The 23,085-nt window shown below is 50.6% G+C and overlaps 1 protein-coding gene and 1 non-coding gene across 2 annotated transcripts; one reads left to right on the top strand and one right to left on the bottom strand.

Annotated features, from left to right (window-relative positions):
- The first annotated feature begins 7,958 nt into the window (after positions 1–7,958).
- On the top strand, positions 7,959–15,287 carry CXCL14 (C-X-C motif chemokine ligand 14). The gene is made up of 4 exons (XM_086413621.1): positions 7,959–8,211; positions 8,386–8,491; positions 12,113–12,226; positions 15,145–15,287. Exons 1-4 carry the CDS (start codon positions 8,148–8,150, stop codon positions 15,158–15,160), a joined length of 300 nt encoding a protein of 99 aa, XP_086269747.1. The 5' UTR covers positions 7,959–8,147; the 3' UTR covers positions 15,161–15,287.
- A 7,423-nt stretch (positions 15,288–22,710) lies between these two features.
- On the bottom strand, positions 22,711–22,782 carry TRNAA-AGC (transfer RNA alanine (anticodon AGC)). Its single transcript has one exon. It is a non-coding gene; the product is annotated as a tRNA-Ala (tRNA).
- Positions 22,783–23,085: the final 303 nt, after the last annotated feature.

Raw genomic sequence — 23,085 nt, 5'->3', positions numbered from 1 at the left:
GTGCAGGGTTTACCTGCACCACCGAGGACTCTATGTGTCTCTTCTGCGGGGCCAGCCCATGGCAGCCATGCCCAACCCCTATCATGGGGGTTTGCCCCAAGCCTCGCTCTTTCACTGAACGCTCCTGAGTTCCTTTTATACTAAGAACATTCAAATAAGTTGGAAAGCAAGGAGAGAAGCTTTAAAAGACGCCCGAAGTCCCACCACTCAAAGAGAATGATGTTTGTATCTCTGTCTTTGCCATGTTTTATACAGTGGTTGCTGTTTTACATACTTGCAATCACAGGGTTTACATGATCTTATGTGGTCTCTACGTACTACATGAGCATTTACTCCGTGGAATTCCTCAGATCCTGTAATCATGAGTTCACACCCATATAATATTTCATTTAGAACTTTCATTGTTTAGGTAACAATTCCCTTGCGCTGGGCTTTCAGGTTAACTGTTTTTAACAAAGAATATCTTTGCATGTGGCATTTCTCCTTTGTCAACTTTTAAAACAGATTTTCTGAAGTGGATTAAAAGGATGAAATAGTTTTACGTGAAACACTCTGGATACATTCAATAAATATGATTTCCCCGAATCTCACCCTGCTAGTAACGGTTATGTGGCCTTTCCTCAGTTTGCAGCTTTAGACATTACTATTTAAAATAAATATTTCACTATTGTATGCCACAATACTGAAGCATTAATGTGCTTTACCTCGACTGTTAATGAGGATGAACATTCTTTCATGGGTTGGCTAATCACTGCTTTTCTTCCTTTTTCCCCCAGTTGTCCTCTGATGGCCTTTGCTCATTTGTACATTAGGGCCTTCTTTGAAAATGCATTTTCCTTCATTCTTAACGTAGTAAAGATGCCTGTCTGCAATGAGGTAGTGTTGAATGAATAAATGCTACCTGTCTGTCTGTCATATTTGCTGCCAGCATTCTCTCGCATGTTGGGAGAATCCACAGCACCTTCAGTCAACCCTCAGCTGCCATGGGGCTGCTGCTGCTGCTGCTGCTGAAGTCGCTTCTGTAGTGTCCAACTCTGTGCAACCCCATGGACTGCAGCCTATCAGGCTCCTCTGTCCATGGGATTTTCCAGGCAAGAGTACTGGAGTGGGTTGCCATCGCCTCCTCTGGCCATGGGACTGACTGGAGCCTAATTCAACACTGCCTGGCTACATCCTGCACCACTTTTTCTGGGCTTATGATGCTCAGGCTCCCTAAGCATTCCAAATGTAAAGAACTTGGGGAACCTCAGTCCTACATCCTCTCCACCTCAGAGCAAGGCCCTGGGAAGGAGGTCAGTACACAAGACTGCTAAAGAAGAACTATCAAAGATGAGGCAGCTGGTTGCCCTGGGTTCCACGGGTTGGACACTCAGAGAAAAGCATGCAGACTTCAGCAGAAGGAGGGGCTTAGAGGATGGGGCACCCACCAGGCTCACACACAACCAGCAGCTACACCACCCAATGAAAGCAGGTATCTTGGGGTGCTTCCCATTGTAATGAGTGGTTTTCAGGGCCAGACAGGTCTTTGGAGCCCAGGATTTCACTGTGGTCTAAGCAGATGGGGCAGGACCTGGCTGACGTTCATGCTCTGGAATGCTTGTGTGATGCCCACCCCCATTTCTGGGTCTCAACATCGTCATCTGCAGAATGAAGGCTAGGTGGGGCACCAGCACCTTTCAGTTCTGGAATCTAGGATGGCTCTGTATCATCAGGGAAGTACAAAGGGAGTCTCCCTCTGAGAAGGTCAGTACTGGGAAGGCCCAGGGTTAGGGGTAGAGAAGAATCCATATGTCTCCCAGCTCCCAGGGCGGGAAACCGGCTTTGACCAGTCAAGATGCACCTTCTCAGCAGACTTAGGAGTGATAGATGAAAGCTTACACTTTGTCTTGGGATCCCAGATGAGCCCCCAAGATGATAGCTTACTGTGAACAGTGCTGCCAGATTCATAGCCTCTGAAGAAGATTTAACCCTGGGACCAAAGACAGTCTCAGTCACTCAGAGTTTTGTGTAGATTTTATTAAAGCAACAGGGATAGAGAAAGATCCCAGCAAGAGGCACTGGAAGGGGGCAGGAGAGTCCTCCCCCTTGCCAGTTTTTGCAAGGCATCTTATACTCATTAGTAAACTGTTGATCATAGATAAAAGACACACCTCAAGGCTGAGAGAGTTCCACCAGGTGCAGCTCTCTCCCACAACATACATATCTGCACAAGGGGAGCCTTCTCTGAACTAGATGTCTCTGGACAAGATATATTGTCTAAGTCTTAAAGGAAAACAGACTTTTAAACAAGATACATAGTTTCATTAACATAGGTTCAGTTGCTCAACTGGGTCCAACTCTTTGACCCCATGGACTGCAGCACACCAGGCATCCCTGTCCATCACCAACTCCTGGAGCTTGCTCAAACTCATGTCCATGGAGTCAGTAATGCAGACTCATTAAGTTCATTAACATATCTTAAGAAAAGCATTTCCATGAATAAGATGTACTATTTTGCAGTTAGCAGTTCAAGGTTGGAAAAAAGTTACTTTCAGGAAGAGCCGACTGTCGATTGTTTTTATAGCAACACAGAATTAAAGGAGCCTCCTACATGGTTAAAGTGTAATAAAGGAATGCTGAAAAAAAAAAGTACCTTTGTCTCCTCCTGTGGCTTGGGGAGCTCTGGCCTCCCTAGCGAGACCTGCCTAGCCTTTAACCCTTTCAGGAGGCCAGTGCCCAGATACCTGTGGGGTTTCCTAGAAAACCACACTACTGCTCACTCACCTCCTTCTCCTCCCCAAGGTCTTTTTTCTAAAGCCAATGCCCTGGGGAAGAACTGGTTTTCCTGGAAATATGGCATTACCAATGGGCACCCTTAACCACCCCCTACACACACACTCACACATGCATGTGTGCACACACACACCCATGACCTTATAGTCTACACAGCCTGAACTCAGCAGTGCTCTCTCACATCTCTGGGCTTTTGCCTGAAACATGCTTCTTAAATTTACTCAGAAGGTACGGAATGAGCCGCTACTACGTGCCACACACTGCTGCGGGCACAAAGGACGAGTAAGACAGATCCAGTACCTACCGTCACAGAACCAGGAAATCAGAGGATGACCACGATATACTCCAGAACAAACATGACAACAGTGCAATGCGAGGGCTTCCCTGGTAGTCTGACGGTTAAGAATCCACCTGCCAATACAGGGACACAGGTTCGATACCCGGTCCAGGAAGATCCTATATGCCTCAGAGCAACCAAGCCCATGTGCCACAGTTACTGGAGCCCAGCCCACGCCCAGAGCCCATGCTCCAAAACAAGAAAAACCCCACCACCACAACGAAGAGCAGCCCCCACTCACCACAACTAGAGAAAGCCCACAATGAAAACCCATAAATAAATAAATCTTTTAAAAACACCATAAATAAATAAATCTTTTTTAAAAAAAAGTGTAACATGAACTTGTTGTCCATACGATGTAAAAAGTAACATAGGTCAATGGCACAGAGAGTGACTGCTGGGAGGGAGAGGGCTGGGGATGCCAGTGCAATGGGGTCTGAAGACTGAATATTCGAGCTGAGGCTTCGGTAAGAAGAGGGCCAGCTGCCCACATCTGACTGGGGAAGAGCAGGTTGGGCAGAGGGGCCAGCAGGTGCAAAGCTGCTGAGACGGGGACAGGGTGGACACATGTGAGGGGTAAGACAAGGCAGTGTGGTGGATGCTGGTCACGAGACCCCATAGAGACCTGCTGGGGATTTGAGTGGGGCTCTGGGTGAGCTCAGGAACAGAAGGGCTTTAAGCAAGGGGTCCTCCTGAAGATCACTGTGTGAGGAGCAGGGACTGGAAAGGGGCAGGAGTGGCCTCCCTCCCACTGTCACCTGGTGAACTCCTTCTCATCCTTCAAATGCCAACCCAATGGGCACTTCCCCGGTCAGGTCATAATACCAGCTTCCCTTTATTACACCTAGCTCTGAGGTAATCTCATGTGTGTCTGTGGTCACTTGATTAATGTCTTTCTTCTCCACTAGACTCTTTGCTCCTTGGGGTCAGGGGCACATCTGCCTCACTCATCCTCACACATTTATGTCATTTGGCGGCACGAGGTCTTGGTTGCAGCACACAGGATCTCTAGTTGCGGCATGCGAGCTCTTAGCTGTGACACGTGGGATCTAGTTCTCTGACCAGGGATTGAACTCAGGTCCCCTACATTGGGAGCGCAGAGTCTTAGCCACTGAACCACCAGGGAAGTCCTTGCCTCTGCTCATCTTAAATCCCCAGCACCATGCAGGGAGCCTGGTGTGCAGTGTATGCTCAATGGATATGATCACATCAAGACCCTGGGGCAGATCCCCAGTCTCAGCCCATTTTCCACTTCCTCAAGGGATGGCTCCTCGCTTCTGCTTCCTCCTTCCGCCATGCCCCCACACTTTTCGTCTGCCTCTTCTATAGAACCCAGCATGACTGTAAATAGCTGTGGCATTGTCACACACACACACGTGCACACACACATACCCACTAGACTGAGCTCCAGAGAGCAGGGCATGTGTGAGTCCTTCACTGTATGCCTAGGATCTCCTCAAGTCATGTGATGCCATTGTACATACAAAGAAGTACCTCACCCATTTGAACCTCCACCTACTCAAAGATTTCCCACTTGAGCTTGGTAAAAACTCTGTGCCCTGAAGTTAGGGTCAAACCCCTCTTCCTTCTCCCAGCTGAGCAGCTTCACCCACAGACCCACCAGCAGCAGGGGCCCCTGTCCTTCCCTGGACCCACAGTCCCAGAATTGCTCACATAAACAGGGATGAGCCCTATTTGCAAAGATACAATGGCTATATTTTGCAAACCAAAAATGAGCACACACAGACTAAGGCTTAAACCTGGGGACAAAACACTGGAATGTCTGACCTCTGATCTGGTCCAGAAAGTTGGAGAAATGTGGTCCCTATTTTTAGGGTCAACTACTTCCTCCTATTATAGCACAATGCCCATGGTCCCTAGTGCTGTTAGATCCCACTTAATTAATCAGCATATTCTTGAAATAAATATGATAAAAATAATTTTGTTAAATATATATATATTTCAGAGGCTCTGCAAAAGTCATGTATTAAAGAAATTCCCTTTGGAGAATAAAAAAGTACTATATTTTTGGAGGGCAATTTGCAGTAAAAGCCTTAAAATGGGCATGCCCCAAGGCCTAGTGATTATATTTCTGAGATATGATTCAAGTTTTAAAAGGCTATGGCAAAACTGAGCTACAAGTATATTTGTCATACAGCTCTGCTTATAAAAGTATATCATTCAAAATAACCCAAATGTCCAGCAGAGAGCAAGTAATTAAAATAGTTACGGTGCACCCATACAATGGGACATACTGCATCCAAAATACTAATAATCATCACTTATTAAGCACTTAGTCTGTGCAAAAGACCCCCTTAAAAGCTTTACATGCACCATCTCATTTAATTCTTATCAAGCTGTAGGTACCCTTATCATTCCCATCTCACAGATGAGAGAATCAGTACCCAAAAAGGTTTGGTTACAAGTCAAGGTCACACAGCTAGTAGCTAGGACTCACACCCAGGCAGTCTGACTCCAGACTCCAAGCTCTTAGCCATTATACTATATGGCCTCAAACAATACCATTAAAAGAGATATTGTAGAAGCAAGACCAGTCACATGGGACAATGCTGATGATGTAATGATAGGTAAAACAAGCCAGTTATTATATAGGACATGCAAGCTGATCCCACTGATGCACATGCGTGGTAAGCAAAACAGAAGGGTTTGCAAAGATAACACTGTAGCATCTTGGTGTTGATTGCTGAGTGGATGGAATTATGTGTGTATTTTTTATGTTTTCTTAGGCTTGTGTTTTCTGATTTTTCCGTAACAAACATGCTAATTTTGTATTATTTAAATTTTTTAAAAATTAACATAAATGACAAAAATCACTCCCTTGCACTTATCCTCTGCATAAACCCATCAGTTGGCCTTGCTTTAAGTATAGAGACCACTGCTTGCATAGGATTCAGGACATGGCCTGAAGCCCATTCACAGGCTCTGCTGGCTCTTCACGGCCCAGCTTCCCCACCAGGCAGCCAAGGCTCTCTCAGGAGGAAGAGACGGCAGAGCCTCTTCCCACCCTAGCCCTCAGCAGCCTGCTCATCCCATCCCCCCAGGATCCTCTCTGGCACTTGAGCCCCCAGGGAGCTGCTGAACTGACAGCACAGAGCTGTGAGAGCTGCCAGAGCCTGGCAGCTTCTGCCCTGGCTCCAGCTCTGGTCTGGAAGCCAAGTCCAAGGACCCTCGGAGTCTGAGACACTCTGTCTTCTGTTGCCGGGTCTTTCAAGGAAATGCTTCACCAAGTGAAGGGCACACAGGCCTGAAGGAAGCCAAATGGCCCAGGGACAGGAGCCCCAGATCTGCAGCCACACCACCAGGGCCCCTCCTGGCCCCACCTGCTTCCTGGCTATGTGATCTTAGGAAGTCATTTCTTCTCTCTGTGTGGGTACTCAGGTGCTTCAGTCGTGTCCAACTCTTTGTGACCCCACGGACCATATCCCACCAGGCTCCTCTGTCCATGGGATTCTCCAGGCAAGAATACTGCAGTGGGTTGTCATTCCCTCCTCCAGGGAATCTTTTCGACTCAGGGACTGAAACTTCATATCTTATATCTTCTAAATTGGCAGGTGGGTTCTTTACCACTAGCGCCACCTGGGAAGCCCTTCTCTCTGAGCCTGTTCCAATAATACCCATCAAGTAAGGAAATTAAAATACCAACTTCGAAAGAAACTTGTAAAAAAAATGGAATTTTATGTGCGTGTATATATATATACACATATGTATAGACACACATAGACACACATCAACACGACTGAAGTGACTTACAGCACAGCACATAGACACGCATATACACATGTATATACACACATATATACTATATATAAGTATACATAATATATCATAGATACACATAAAATAATGATGCCAGTAGGTAACATTTCCTGGGCACTAACTGCTGGTCAGGTACTCAAACACTTTCCACCTCTGATCTTACGGAATTCTCACAGCTGCACTGTGACTCCTCCCACCCTATAGACAATGAGAGTGGCTTAGAGTGGTTAAGTCACCACTGGTAACTCATGGAGCTGGAATTTCTGTCATCATGCCTGGGTCCACACTACACCATACATCCTGGCACAATGTCCATGGCATGGACTTCATCCAGATGGTTATCACTGTCATGTCTCCCTGCCCAGCCACCACCTAAGTTTTGAGAATGATGTGACAGTGGAACCTGTGATGGCCTGTGGGACCACATACTTTTGGAAGCCTTCCTTTCAGAGTAACCAAGCGTCTCACACACGTTCTTTGAGCCAGTTCCAGGATCACAGGACACGGCTGCGCTGCTGTACATCCTTCCCGTGACCACTCTCCAAACCTGGCCTGTGCTCTGGCCACGAGGGCTGCTGGCCCAATAGAGACAGCTCACGCCCTAGAGTCAGGCCTGCTGGCATTCACACCTGGCACTGCCCCAAATCCCTTTCAGGTCTCAGAAAATCTGGGCCTCGGGCCTGGGTCTCCCCTCGCGGCTCACGACAGCAGGCCAGAGGGAACCTTGTGAATCAGAAGAGCCGTGCCCTTAGGCAGCCTCTCTCCACCGTCAAGTGGCGCCGGGCACTGGCTCTGTGTGCATGCCAGACCCTGGGTGTGCAAGCGTGTGAAGGAGAGAGCGTGTGACAGCGAAAGGGTAGCGGATGTGAGCTTTGGAGGAGCGAGTGCGCGCGTGGCTCCGAGTGTGCGCTGCTGCGATCGCGGTCCGGGGCGGGCGGCGGGCGGGGAAGGTCTCCTCCCCCCGCCGCGTTGAGAAATCTCAGTGAGTCACCGAGTGGTTCTGCATATTAATGAGCTCGCTCGCAGTGAGGGCAGGAGCGGATTTAAAAGAGGCCTGGGCGGGCGGAGGGAGGCTGTGGAGAGAGCCCAGAGCCGAGCGCACAGCGCAGCGCGCTGCCACAGCCCCGAAGCTCCCACCGACGGGCGCAGCGGGAGTGAGCGGAGCCGGGAGGCGCGCTCCGGGCAGAAAGAGCCAAGCACAGCACACGGACGCGCGGGCGCCCTCCCCGAAAACCTGCTCGCGCCGCGCCTCTCGGCCAGCATGAGGCTCCTGACCGCCGCGCTGCTCCTGCTGCTCCTGGCGCTGTGTGCCGCGCGCGTGGACGGTGAGTTCCTGGGAGGTCCCTGGGCGCCTGCCCGGCCCGTCCTGGGGAACCCCCGGCGCCAACTGCTAAGCGTCCCGGGATCCCGGAGGGTCTGGGCGGGCATCTAGGGTGGTCAGAGTTGCGACGGAGACCCCGCGCGCAACTGAGCGATCCCCCGCGCGATCTCTCTTTCAGGGTCCAAATGCAAGTGCTCCCGAAAGGGACCCAAGATCCGCTACAGCGACGTGAAGAAGCTGGAAATGAAGCCAAAGTACCCGCACTGCGAGGAGAAGATGGTTATGTGAGTTCTCGCTCTTCGCCGTGAGCCTGTGCGCGCTGCTCTTAAACCCGGTGCTGGGGCACAACTTGGGGCTGGGTCAGCCTAACAAACCTTTCTCTCAGCCTTTGTCAAGGCCTTGGCGAGCCTTTGCAATTGCCCAGCGAGTCCTTAGGACGCTGGCACGGCAGTCTGGAAGAGTTTGAAAAAAGGGTCACAGTACTGTGCTCCGGAAACAGCCTCTCCCCTGAGTTCACCCTTGCTAGGTGTGCGACGGATAGCCATAGCCTAGGTGTGGCACAGTCCACCTTTCTAGGACAATCCAGGGTTAAATGGTTTCCCTGTGCCAACTTAGAACAACCAGATTGAAGTCACTCAAAATACACCCAGAACTAGTAAACTTGAACCCAAACTGAGGCATGCTGCCTTTCTGTTACTGGGGAGATTAAAACATTGTCTGAAGTCCTAGGAACCTCCTTTCAGGGCCTTTTTCTGGATGGGGGACTATGGCCATCTGGTTTTTGGCTTCCAGCGATTCCTCATTCTTCCAACACCAGCTGGACTTCTGCGGGTTCCTGTGGAAAGGGCTCTGCTGGGGTTAACATGCCATGAGGCTGGAGCACTGCTTGGTGGGGATGCAGAGAATATTTTAAAAAGTGGGGCAGAGCAAGAGAACACTGAGTTTCCTTGCTCCTCTGCCTTCCCAATTAACCACTTGAGGCCAGCACCACTGTTTCCCCATCAATACGCTCTTGGCCAGGAAGGGAGCCCTTGGCAAACCCGCTACCAAATATCTGCCACGGACCATTGGCCCCTCTTCCCCTCCCCCAGAAACAGGACACACTTTATTCTCAGTCTGGGCAAGTGCCTTCCATTCTCTGGCCCTGCTGGCCCAAAGGCCTCCACACAGTGTCTGCACGGCAGCTCCCACCCACCCCCCGACCCCTCCCACTGCCACCTGGGGGCTGCACAGTGGCGCTGAAGTTAGGGGAGTTCAGAAAATACTGGGCCTGAGCTGAATCCCTCTGCCTTCTTTCCTGGGTACCTAAAGTGACTCCTGTGTCCGCCCCTTACCTTGCAGACCAAGGTCCAGAAAAACTACCGGAAAAGGGTAGGGGGCCAGAGGTCACACAGTTGAGGGAAGAGCTACAAGCCCCTCAGGGTTTTCAGCTCTCTCAGGCTGAAAATGACAGGGACATGGCAAGTTAACTCTGCATTCCTCTCAGTGCTGAAGGATGCCCCACGCACCAAGCTGAGCTACTGAGTCCTCACAGGAGAAATGGAATAGGATATGAGATGTAGTGACATCTCCAAAGGACAGAACCTGCCGTCAACAGGCTTGCTCTTTTTCGTGGCTACACTTTTCAGGATAGAAAGGAAACTGACGGCAGGCAAGTGTGTGAGAAAGCTTTATGTAGCCTTGTGAAAACTTGCAGGGGTCTCAGGACACCCCTGCACACACCCTCTTCTAAACCTCCACTTCACACCCAGGACCCAACCCCGGTCCCTGAAGAGCTGGAGGTCTTCTCCCTTCTTAAGCTCCTAGAGCTCTTCAGACTGCATGAGGGACCAGCATTTTTGGCCAAAGCAGGTTTTTAGCCCCAAAGCGGAACTAAAGAAAGTTTTCCAGCTCACCCTGTGTCACCTAGACATCTCTGATGAGGCTCAGGGTGCAGCCTGCTTTGCAAGTGGGAGTCCTTGCACTCAGAAGGATCCAGGAGAGTCAAGATTCTAGAAAGGGCAATCTGTTTCACGTACCCCCTGAGCTCTTACTGAAACCCTCAGTACCCCAGAACGGCTAAGGACAGGGACACAGGGCCCAGAATTTCTGCATAATTGCTGGGGGCAGAAATCCTCATGTCTTCACCCCACAACTAAGTTTCCAAGTCCCCGTGTTATGACTGAGCATTTGAGCTCCGTGGGGTCCTCCCCTGCTGCCCCAATCTTCAGGATGTGGGATCCTCAGCCTGCACACTGACCTAACTGAGGAGGGGGTTTTTATCTGGCTTGGCCACAGCCTTTTATTCCAAGTGCAAAAGCAGCATTGTAGGCAGAGAGCAACACACAGGCTAAATTTCTGTGGAGCGACCAGGTACTACGGGGGAGGGAATTGGACTCCACTCCACAGCAGTGCCCCATGCTTGAGATCTGGCACGAGGGACCCAGGCAGTCCCAGGTCTCATAGAGAGGGCTGGCGAAGGCAGAACCCAGCCACCTGGCATTAGCACAAGGCCTGTCCCTGCCCTGGGAGGCTGAGGCCATGGTGAGGGCCCTGGAAACTCAGAGCACAGGGAAGGGAAGAGAACAGGCTGCCCATAAATACTCTGTCCCCACTGCGGTATCACAATTCGATTTCCTCTCCCGGTCAACTGGCAGACCTAGAGTTCATGGCAACCCTGATCCTTTCTAGAACCTGGCCCGGGCACCCTAACACTTCAGTTAGGAACCCACAGAGTGCTAGCGGACTGCACTCCCTCCCTTGCCACTCCTCCCACCCCATCCTCCAACCAGCTCTCTCTGCCCCCTCAGCCTGCACCCCAGCACCCAGCATGCCTCCCTCCTGCGTGCGACCTCCCAGGGAGTGGCATCCTCACCTCTTGCCTTCCCTTCTCCCATGTCCACTAGCTGGGCCCTCATTCTTGAACACCATCCTTCCTCCTTACCTGAGCTCCTGCCACCCTGGCCCAGTCCTGGCCGAGAAGGACACAGCAGTTCTGGGCAGCAGCCTCTCCTGCCCTCCCCCGCTCCCAGCCTGGACCTCACAAGGCTTCTCCTTGGCCATCCTGTCTTCCATGACAATGGCTAATAACAGTAACTGTTCATGGTGCTAGGCAATTTACATAGATTATATCTTTAACCATCTCAATAACCCTAAGAGGTAGGTCCTATCATTATACCCATGTTATGGATGAGCAAACTGGGTTCAAAGAGGCTCCCAGAGATAGATCTGGAATGCAAACCCAGGCTCTACACTCTGTACAAAGCCACCTGCTTCTCTACCATGTGGCTAGATCTCCACTGGTGTTGGGACACTGGTGGATAGAGACCTGAAGGGCAGTCTTATTTTCCTTCCCAAGGGTGAGATAACTGGGACTTCACACTCAGGAGTCAGAATGGGCTTCAAGGCCAACAAGACAGCTTCAAGGTCAACAAATGCCCAGCCCCAGAACAATCTGCAGAGGATCCAGGGAACTAGGGTTTAGAAGATCAGACAGAGACCACAGCACATTCAAGCCCAGCCATGGAGTGCCTCAAATCCAAGGAATGAGGTCTTGGCACATATACCATGCTGGCGTTAGCTCTTTCCACGTCTCCATCCCAGGTTTGGAGAAGCTGGAAGGGTCCCCTGACATCTGTTCCCTAAGGGAGGCATGAGTGCTGTGGGGGGTGGGGAGGGACTCTCCCAGACTCTGGGGGCTCCAGCAGAAAAAGTGACAGCCCATCACTCTGTACAAGGCTAGACCTGAATGTGGAGTCAGAGATTAAGGGGACAACCAGAAACTTTTATGAAGGAACCAGGGAGGGCACATATGGGTAGGGCGCTTTGAAAGGAGGCCACAGTCTCTCAGTGTCCTGACTGGGAGCCACACGGAGGGGCTGTCATTCTGGCTTCTCAATCCTCCACCTCACCTTCCTCCATTTCAGCATCACCACCAAGAGCATGTCCAGGTACCGGGGTCAGGAGCACTGCCTGCACCCCAAGCTGCAGAGCACCAAGCGGTTCATCAAATGGTACAACGCCTGGAACGAGAAGCGCAGGTATGGCCCACCACCCCTCACCTTCCTTCCCACTATGCTACCAAAGCCAGATCCTCGACTCCCTCGAGGTCATCTAGCCTTTCTAAGGCATGAATGCCCACCACAGTTGTCACAGTAAGCAGATACCCAGATGCTGCTTACGTACTCCCAGGGACAAGGAACTCACCACTTAGTGCTATACTTACTGCTCTCTTGGACAGCTGTAAGCATCGAAAGTTCTTTAGTGAACTAAAGTTTGTGATAGTCTTAATTCCTCTCCTTATTTAGGTAACTTAAGTTTTCTGACCCCTAGTTTCCCCTGGTCGAACGGCTGGATGAACACCTGGCGTGGATCTCTCGGTGATTTGTGTGGTTTGGTGAAACACAATTGCTTAAGGTTCATTAACTCTAAAACTGGCTACAACCACATGATGATGAGGATAACTCCTTGCCAACCACACCATCTTCCCTCAAGGTGCCCCATGCCCCTCTGCTGCCCAGAAACCTGATACACTCCTTCTGCGGCAGGTGCAGGGAAGGACCTTGGGCTTGACCCTTTAGAATCAGAGCCACTCTTACCCTAAGGGGCAGCAACGGCCAGCTGACCAGAGCCCTGAAACAGATGTCTGCCCTCTTCGGGCTGTTTCCCCATTTTCAGAAAAGAGCTTTCCGAGTCAGATCTTCCTGGCTCTGATCGCCTCAGGTCCCATGTCTGTCCTCAAAGGGCAGACAAGTTCCTGGCTCCCCTGTGCTTCCTAAAGGTGAGCCTGTCCTGGAGCAGACCTGCCTCTCACACACTCAGAGACTGTTTACACTGTGTTCGCAGAGCATGATTAGGAAGCGTGCACACACATGTACACATGTGCATGCACACACACACACACACAGAGGTGAGTTCCTCAGGAGCTGGGGCCTGCACCTCATCCCACAGGGGAGCTCAGTGCGGGTGGGGAGTGACTCGCCTGGGAGCACAAGTCAGGGAGCTAGGTCTCCTGGTGTCACCGGAAGGTGACCTCCTACAGCAGTGCCAGCCCCGCCCTCCCACCCCACTTCCACCTACCAGCAGGCCCTTCCAGCCTAAGCTCTGCCCATGACCAGCTCTCCAGTAGCTGACGCTTGGGCCCATCCCCAGTACCTGGGCCTTTTGTGCTGCTCCAAAACTGCCTCATCTGCAGTTGCTTGAAATAGAAAGTGATGAGAGCGAGAGATGATTTTTTATAAAATCTGATGAGAATGAAGCCCTTTTTCTGGTCAGGGCAGGCAGCTCACATGACACACGCAGGACATGTCCTGTCCAGTCCCGTCCAGTCACCCTCCGGGCCCTGCGTCATCAAAAGTGGAACGAGGCTACTGCAGGGCCAGTTCGCAGAAGCGCTGGCAAGTCTTCGTCAGGTTGCTGGGAGATTCAGGCTTTTGTGCACTTTGTCCCCTACCCCTCCACCTGGGCTTTGAGGAAAAGGGGCAGGTCTGGCCCATGCAACCCTGCTTTTTTTGTTCCTGCAGATTCCATGGATGAGAGCATAAGGGCACCTCTGCTTCCAGGCCTCCTATCACTTTTTTACAAAAGGAGTTCATCCCTCCTTCCTAACTTCCCATGGGGCACTAATGGTAAAAAACCTGCCCACCAATGCAGGAGACACAAGAGACATGGGTACAATCCCTGGGTCGGGAAGATCCCCTAGAAGAGGGCATGGCAACCCACTCCAGTAGTCTTGCCTGGAGAATCCCATGGACAGAGGAGTCTGGTGGGCTACAGTCCATGAGGTCACAAAGAGTCGGACACGGCTGAAGTGACTTAGCACCACATGCCCTCCTTCCTAGAATGTCGAGGTGTCCTGGAAAAGGATGTGGGCATTTCCTTGTCCTCCTCACCTCCCCTTCCTCTATAAAGGTTGAAAATGTCTCCGTGGAGACAAAGGAACTCCTTTTTTTTCTTGGCCACACCGCACTGCATGTGGAATCTTAGTTCCCCCATCAGGGATCATACCTGCATCCCTTGCATTGGAATGCATAATTTTAACCACTGGACTGCCAGGGAAGTCCCAATAAAGGAACTATCTTGAAGTCATCTTTGCAGAGAGAGGAGAATGCTGAACCTTGAACAGAGGCAGGGTAAGGCAGCAGCCAACCCAGGCTATGGGCAAGACTAGAGAGCTCCTAGAAGCTCAGAGCCCAGAGCCTTCACTGCCACCAGAAGCGGAAGCATAAGGCATTTGATTTCAGTGCATAATTACTCAGAAATCAGAACCAAGGCAGAGGGAGTGATGGACTCTCTGAATGTGACATGTGGCCCCACGGCAGGCAGCCATGAGGCAGGAGGGAAGGAATTTAAGGACCTAAACAGAGCTGGCTGGGGAGGTGAGGGGAAAAGGCAGCTCGGGAGCGCTCGCAGGCCTGGTAACTGCTAGAGGAAGTGACCTGGCACCCCTGGCCTTGGTGACAGCTGCAGCCCCGCCAACCATCCTTGGGTCTGAGGCACTGCCTGCTAGAAGTGGGATTTTTTTTTCCTGGAGGACACGTATGATTGACAAAACACAAAGATACAAGCCTAAATGGGGGGCGGGGGTGCCCCTGTCCGCTCCCCTCCGCATCCACACTGGAGACAGATGTCATTCCCACCACTGACATTCTGTGTGCATCAGGCTGACTTTAAGTCTCCTGTGCCTGGTCTCCTCATACACCAGGAAGGTTTGCTTCCTAGAGCTTTGAGGATAAAAAGAAACTGCAGAGGTGGAGGCTGTTTAGAAAGGTCAAAGCTGGGTACAGGGGAGCTTTCATGGCCATGTGAGGGCCTCCTCTGTGATGTCCCTGCTCCTCCCCGGCTCCTGCGGTCCTGGGAGAGGCACTCCCCAGGCCAGGAACAGAGCAGCTCAGACACCAGCCTGCGTGTTACCTGCCTCATGTCCTGAGCCACTGACGTGGGTGTTTTCTCTTCCCAGGGTCTACGAAGAATAGGGTGAAAAATCCCTGATGGGAAAACTTCACACCGGTTGGGAAACAAGCAAAGGACTTTGCAGATTCAAAAAACAAACCCTTTCTTTCTCACAGGCATAAGACACAAATTAAATATTGTTACAAAGCACTTTTTACCGAGGGTCAGTTTTTACATTTTATAGCTGTGTGCAAAAGGCTTCCAGATGTGAGATCCTTCTCTTGCGCTCCAGATTTCATCACAAGCCGCTTTTTACTGAAAAGTGGGGAAACTCATGCCTTTCCTTTGTATTAAAAAAAAAAATGCTTTTTTTTTTTTGTCCAGACATCACTGTACATCTGAGCTTTATAAGCGCCTGGGAGGAACAGGGAACTTGGTTGAGACATTTCATAACAGCATCGCTCCCTTCCTAGTGCAGGAAGCTTCCACTCAGAAGTCCTGGCGCCTCGGCACAGGGGCCACGAGCTCTCCTGGGCTCATAGCCGGTCACAGCCTTGGGGGGATTCGGCAGCGGCCCCAGTCACAGGGCAAGCCAGAGCAGATTTCTCTGCATCTGCTCTTTGACGAACTCAAGTTTGGCTGTCAGAGAAATATGCTTCATCCCTGCGGTTAATTTTTACACATCCTTGAAAACATTTCCAAGATCCTCAGATGGTGAAGCAGATAGATGGTCCTTAAGGAAGGGGTTGGGTCTTCTCTCTAACGTGAGCATTTGTGAAAAATTCACCGCTTCAATCTTTAATGCTTTGAAAGCCCCTGAAGTTACTGACACTGTCAGTGAAAATCTTAGGAGAAAATTTAAATCTATACAAATACATGCACAATATACAACTACAGACACACGTGCTGTTGACGAGCAAGAGCCTTCAAAGCCTGTTTCTTTCCCTCTCGACAATGGAATATGCAGTACTAAAGCAATCTCTCTGTGATTCCCGACGTAACCCTTCAGTGTTAAACAGTGCAGTCTTCTGGTGCAGTCCTCTTTAAGATGACCACATGCCCTTCCCTTTGTAAATATTCTCTTAGGAAGGCCAGCCCTACATGGGCCCCTTCGTTATATGCCGCATTGCTCTATGGTGTCATATGCTATGTAAATGTCAGGAACCATTAGCATTGCATGCAGGTTTGATATTCTTTCTAAGACAAAAAGAAAAGTAATAAAATATATTTGAAATGTACCAAAATTCTAGAGTACTGACTTTTTTTTCTATTTAATTAAAGCAGGATGACAATCAAATGTTTACTACATCCTGAATAAACAGGGACAAAGGTACTGGGAAGGAAAACTGGTGTTTCCCAGGTACCAGTCAGCACTGCCACCGCTATGGAATGTCCTGAAGACAGAAACCCAGGTCTCAAGGCTGTTGATTCTTCCCTGCCTGACTCCCACACCTGGGCCAGGTTCATCAGAACAGAAAAGTAGGGTCAATTTAATGTTCCCACTTAGGGAAGGGAACAGAAAGGGGACCAGTTAGGAGCCCTGTGGCCCAGGGCCCCAGGATTCTAGTGGGACTCAGGCAAAGGCAAGAAGTGCCCACCTGGAGGTTCCAGGGCTCCAGGACCAGGCTGTGTGGGAGCCACAGCCAGCGCGATGTTGGAGGTGCCTTTCTGCTCCGGCAGGATGGAGATGATGTGTGCACACACCTCATGGAGCTTCTGGAAACTGAAGGAGGCAATCCAGGGGAAGCACTCAGGATGCCGGGGCACGGTGAACACTCACTCGGTAAACGTGAACTCCTTTAACATCCACAAGACCAGGCCACTTCGTGTTCTGCAAAAACCGTCCACGGCCCCGCACTTCACGTATCCCAGTCAGCCAGGCCCGAAACAGGCCCCTCTGTGCCCACCTGGACCCCCACTCTCCACAGGATTGCCCAAGGGAACATGCCTGGCTCTGCAGTTTCTGTCTGCCTCACCAGGAGCCAGGCACCCATGTCTCTCCACCTCTGAGGATGGCTTCCCGGCTCTGCCAGGACGCACAGCAAGGACCCTGCCCAAGCACCTCCTCAGCAGGGCGCTTCTGCCTCCTTTCTGTCATCTCCTGGCACTACCAAGTCCCACCAAGTGTGAACCTGACAAAACTAAGGCCCAGAGAAGTCACAGAAGCTGCCCAGGGTCACCCCTCACACCACTGCAATGGCTGGCAGTCTCTTTGCTGAGAGAAACGGGACAGGGTGGGCCAAGGCCATGCTGGGCAGGGTGACCGTGAATGCCTGGTGTGGTCCTGCTTTCCCTCCCTAATGGGGAAAGAAGGGAGACTAGACAGGGAAGCCGAGACACCAACAGGCAGAACAGGGGAGCCACAGTGTGAGGGCGGGGGAGAGCAGAGGCCGAGCCCCTCTCTCCCAGGAGCTCTGAGACCTCTTGACCCCAGATCAGCACACCGTGCTGGGGTGGGGCCTCTCCAGAACAGGGCCCCCATAAGAAACTTGACTGCAGGATCCTCCCTGGTCTCCCCCAAATCCCACCCTTCTCAAGCCCAGCCCTGCCAATGCAAAGGCCTCTCCACCTGACGGCATGACGACCGGGGGTGTAGGATTCTCGGTGCCGATCCCTGAGTTGCAAATTTTGCCCTCCACTCACTCTAGACACACTACACTCATCTCCCGACTCGAGTTCAGGGTTCTACTTTATCCCAGCATCTCCTCCTCCAGCCCTGCTGGCCCATGAGTCCTGTCCCTTCTCTGACCTCGCAAGTCACTGACTGGTTTCTTAATAACAGTAACAATGCCCCCAACAGCAGGTCAAGCACTAGCCCAGGGATTGGCCCTGCTGCTCATTCTCTACCCTCCCAGAAGTGCTGTGTCGAAGGTGTCCAGACAGGGGACACAATTTGCATGAGAAACGCAGATAGTAAGAGTGAGGAGAGCTGGACTTCAAGCCCCAGGGTGTCAGTGGAAGGAGCGGAGGTCTTATGGGCAAACATCTCATCCCCTGCAGAGACTGTGTGCCCCTGGAGAACAGAGGTTGGGAATGCTTCGTGGATGACCTGGACCCTGTCCTACAACAGACAGGTACTAGCTGGACCACTAAGAACGGGCTCTCAGTTCCAAACTTTGCCAAACATCAACAGGGCCCCGCAGTGCCAGGAACTGTGCTTGGCTCCAGGGAAAACACCCTTTTTCCCGCTTACAGAACTGCTTCTCATTGTTTCTCTTCTCTGAGCTTCCCAGCAGCCTTATGAGCATCCACCCACTGCATTCCAGATAGGAGGGTAACTCTAGTGTGGCAAAGCAAAGCCAGGCTGCCTTCTAAGCGGTTCTCCTGGGCCTCCCTGGGGAGGTGTGAACACGCTCCTCTGCCCACAGGCAGACCAGGTCCCCTGCAGGCCCCACCTCCAGAGCCACACTGCTTCCTCACACATGGGCATATTTCAGGATCCAAACACCAGGTCCCGGACTCCGCACTCTTCCCACAGGCAGGTCCTGAGCAGGTACGCAGTGCTGCCCAGACCTGACACCAGGACGACCGCATCCTAGGAGAGCTCCAGCCCAGCTCTGCTGCTCATCTGTACCCAGCCACACCTCCCTCATGGAGCTTTTCCTGATCATCTTGGACCTGCAGCCAGAACCAGATACATAACTGGGGTTGGGACCAGCTACACAACTGCAAGCCTGGTACAAAATAAGATGCAAGGCCCTCTGTTCAAATTTGAAGAATTTCAAGATGGCAACAGCAGAGCATGAAGCCCCAGCACAGGGCTCTGTGCAGCTCTCACACCACAAGCCCATGGCACCTGCCTTACCACTTGGGTATCAACTTTAACACCCATCTGGATGGCCCATTTGGGTCCTGCGTTACTATAGGACTTTTCCTACAATTTAATGCCTTTATTTGAACTTGAACAGCTAACAAGACATAGTCTTAGACACCAGGGACTATGTTTTACACCTCTTTGTAAAAATCTCCCAGAACCTATGATAGCTCTTAGGACATACTCAAACACCAGGAATTAATCTTAGTTTTAGGGAGTCCCCTGAGAACGTGCATCCTGCACTCACTCACGGAGACACCACTGCAAGCAAAGCCCTCTGCTGAGCACTGAGGGGAGCCAAGGCTTGGTGAGGTGTTGTCCGTCACCCTCAAGGGCAGACTGCCTCATTCACGAGCCAGCCACTGCTCCATCATGAGGTATTTGCTATGCGTCACCAACTGTTGGATGCTGGGGACAACCCCTCTAGAAACAACAGGTCCACAGTGAAGACAAAGAAGCTGCTGAAATTTCCTATCAGTCTAACACTAAGCCAGATGGCTACATGGCAGGCTCTGGGGACACCCCAAAGAGGTGTCCCACCCAGTCTCAGAGAAGGGGCCCCCTCTGACCAAGGCCTATCAATCTGGAGCGGGCTCCTGGCAAATAGTAAGCTGTTCTCAGGCAACGGCAGGAAGTCCTGATTGCATCCTGTCCCTGACGTGGCCCATGACTCCTGTGTCCATGTGCGATGAGACAGGCCAGCAGAAACAGAGCTCTGGGGCAGGAAGTAGAGATGTGAGGGAATTCACAGGGGCCTCAGGAATACCAGCCATGCCCCAGTTGAACGTCCAGGGAAACCAGGCACAGCTCCAACCTCTGCTTCCAGCTCATCCGTCTCCCTTCCTCTCCCTCTTCTTCACCTCATGTCTGGTCTGCCAGGGAACCATGGCTGGGACCTCCCTAACCTCACTGGCAAGGAAGCCCATCATAGGTTTTCTGCTCACTCTCCCACAAGAAGACACCATACTACTTTTAGAACCCTCCCCTGTGCTCCTGTTTTTGAAAAGTTGAACAGATAATTTTGGAAGTCATTCAGTTCAGTTCAGTTCAGTCGCTCAGTCATATCCGACTCTTTGCGACCTCATGAATCGCAGCACGCCAGGCCTGCCTGTCCATCACCAACTCCCGGAGTTCACTCAAACTCATGTCCATCGAGTGGGTGATGCCATCCAGCCATCTCATCCTCTGTCGTCCCCTTCTCCTCCTGCCCCCAATCCCTCCCAGCATCAGGGTCTTTTCTAATGACTCAACTCTTCACATGAGGTGGCCAAAGTATTGGAGTTTCAGCTTTAGCATCAGTCCTTCCAATGAACACCCAGGTCTGGTTTCCTTTAGGATGGACTGGTTGGATCTCCTTGCAGTCCAAGGGATTCTCAAGAGTCTTCTCCAACACCACAGTTCAAAAGCATCAATTCTTTGGCACTCAGCTTTCTTTACAGTCCAACTCTCACATCCATACATGACCACTGGAAAAACCATAGCCTTGACTAGACGGACCTTTGTTGGCAAAGTAATGTCTCTGCTTTTTAATATGCTGTCTAGGTTGGTCATAACTTTCCTTCCAAGGAGGAAGCGTCTTTTAATTTCATGGCTACAGTCATCATCTGCAGTGATTTTGGAGCCCCAAAAAATAAAGTCTGACACTGTTTCCACTGTTTCCCCATCTATTTCCCATGAAGTGATGGGACCAGATGCTATGATCTCAGTTTTCTGAATGTTGAGCTTTAAGCCAACTTTTTCACTCTCCTCTTTCACTTTCATCAAGAGGCTTTTTAGTTCCTCTTCACTTTCTGCCATAAGGATGGTGTCATCTGCATATGGTTATTGATATTTCTCCCAGCAATCTTGATTCCAGCTTGTGCTTAAGGAAGCAATAAAACCTAAAGCAATTTTTTTACTCTTAAGGGACTTCCCCGCTGGTCCCAGTGGTTAGGACTACACACGATGGAGGGGGGCCGGGTTCCATCCCTGGTCAGGGAACTAGATCCCACATTTTGCAATTAAGACCTGGTGCAGCCAAATAAATAAATAAAAACAAATATTGATAATAATGTGTTAAGGTAACATCTTCCCAGCTTCCTCCACACCAGGCCATGACAATTCATGACACCAGAAGGCAGCATAGAGCCAGCAAGCCTCCGCCAAGGGCTCTCCAAGTTCCCGGGGGGCTGTGTGAGACAGGGACAATAGAACTGGTACAGTCCTTACTTACTCTGAGCCAGACTCTGTGGTGAGACCCTTGCAGCCTTATCCCATGCAATCCTGGTAACCACCACAGCAGGGGGGAGGGGGAGTCTGTCCTTTAGCTCCACTTTACAGATGAGGAAACGGAGGCTTAGCAAGGTGAATACAGATTGCCCAAGTTCACAAAGCTAGTAGACAGTAGACGGAGAATTTAAACCCTTGTGTCGGGCTCCAGAATAGGCTTCTGCCCCAAGAGGACACGCTGTCTTAGAGCTCCTGCCGACCTCAGCCCACGAGACTATACTGTGCCCTCACCCAGGCCTCACCTACTGTTGACTAAGTAGAGATTCATCGTCCACTGAGCTTGGGCCACATGGCCAAGCAGCACAGCCCCATGCGCTTCGGGTGTGCCTCATTTCGTCTTTCAGAAACAGAATACGACAGCCACATGCTCCCCTAGGGCTTCTCCCACTCATCCGACAAAGCAAAGTGAGCCCCACAGCTGTGGAATCGCTGCTCTGCCCCACCTCTGATAGACACAAATTCAGTCTAAGTAGAAGCGGTCACAGATTTTTCCCACCACCACCAGGCAGCACAGCAGTAAAGAATCCACCTGCCAATGCAGGAGACACAGGAGACTCCGGTTCGATCCCTGGGTTAGGAATATCCCCTGGAGGAGGAAATGGCAATCCACTCCCATATTCTTGCCCAGGAAATTCCATGGATGGAGGAGTCACAAAGAGTGTCAGACATGACAGAAGACACAGGTACCAAATACGTGGAATAAGCAAAATGACTCTGATATCAAATTCAACTCAATGTTTTGGTCAGAAACAAGTTGAAACCATCAAGATGTTGACTTAAAAAATTAATTCAGAACTGGATTTAAAATAAACAGCCTGTTTCACAACGAAGAGAGCTGATATTCTGGGAACAGTAGTAGGATGTCTAATTAGATGCAGATGAGACACTCATCTAATATGCAAGGATATTCCCCCAGGAGCAAAAGGGAAGGTGAAGCAACAGGCTCTTTCTTTCAACCCATTGTGTCTTTGAAAGCAGCCCTCGCACAGGAATCATTTCTACATTACAAAGGCTTTTGTCTTCTGGAAATAATGGCCCGAAAAGACAGACAAGAGTTAAGTATTTGCATTAGTAAAGCCAAAAAGTATTATAAACCAAGAAAATGATGACAGAAAGAATATCCCTCAATTCCTTTACAGCTGCTAAGATACCAGCCTGGCTGATTCCCATACTCTGCAGGGCAATAAAGTTTAATAAAAATAATAACCACCACCACCACCAATACTTGAGTGCTTTCTCAACAAACTCTATGTTAGTTAGTCCATTCTACAGATGAAGAGTTTCAGGCAAAGAGAAACTGAGTAACTTGGCCAAAGTCACAGAGTGGCCAAGTAGTCTTACGCTTAGATCCTCAGTCATGTCCAACTCTTTGGGATCCCATGGACTGTAGCCCACCAGGCTCCTCTGTCTGTGGGGACTCTCCAGGCAAGAATACTGGAGTGCGTTGCCATGCCTTCTTCCAGGGGCTCTTCCCGACCCAGGGATCAAACCCAGGTCTTCCGCATTGCAGGTGGATTCTTTACCATCTTAGCCATCAGGGAAGCCTGAAGATGGCAGTACTGGGGATTGAACCCAGGGTCTCATGCATGCTAAGCATGTGCTCTACCACTGAGCTATACCGCCAGGTCTAGGCAAGTGGTCTTGAGCACAGTTAGATCTTGGTTTGGACACTCCTAGTAGGTTGACCCTATGTCCTGGTTTCCTGAGATAATCCAGGTCTAGGACAGTCATCCCAGTATAATTATGAAGAGGGTTCCCTTCCATGCTCTTAAAAGAGTTCTAGTGTGGTTGATAAATTATATGATCCTCCCACTTTCAGGGCCTAGTGGGGGAGTACATAGGGTTTGGGATTGTGCGATGTCTAAGAAATGATTTCTCTCCTTGGACAACCTGAGTGAGTATGGGCCTTTGGGAAGTAATAGTGAC

This window comes from Bos grunniens, chromosome 7, assembly GCF_055505025.1.
Source record: "Bos grunniens cultivar Pamir isolate PY7600 chromosome 7, Bosgru_T2T1.0, whole genome shotgun sequence".
NCBI classification, from domain to species: Eukaryota; Metazoa; Chordata; class Mammalia; order Artiodactyla; family Bovidae; genus Bos; species Bos grunniens.
This window is presented reverse-complemented; position numbering and strand designations above follow the sequence as displayed.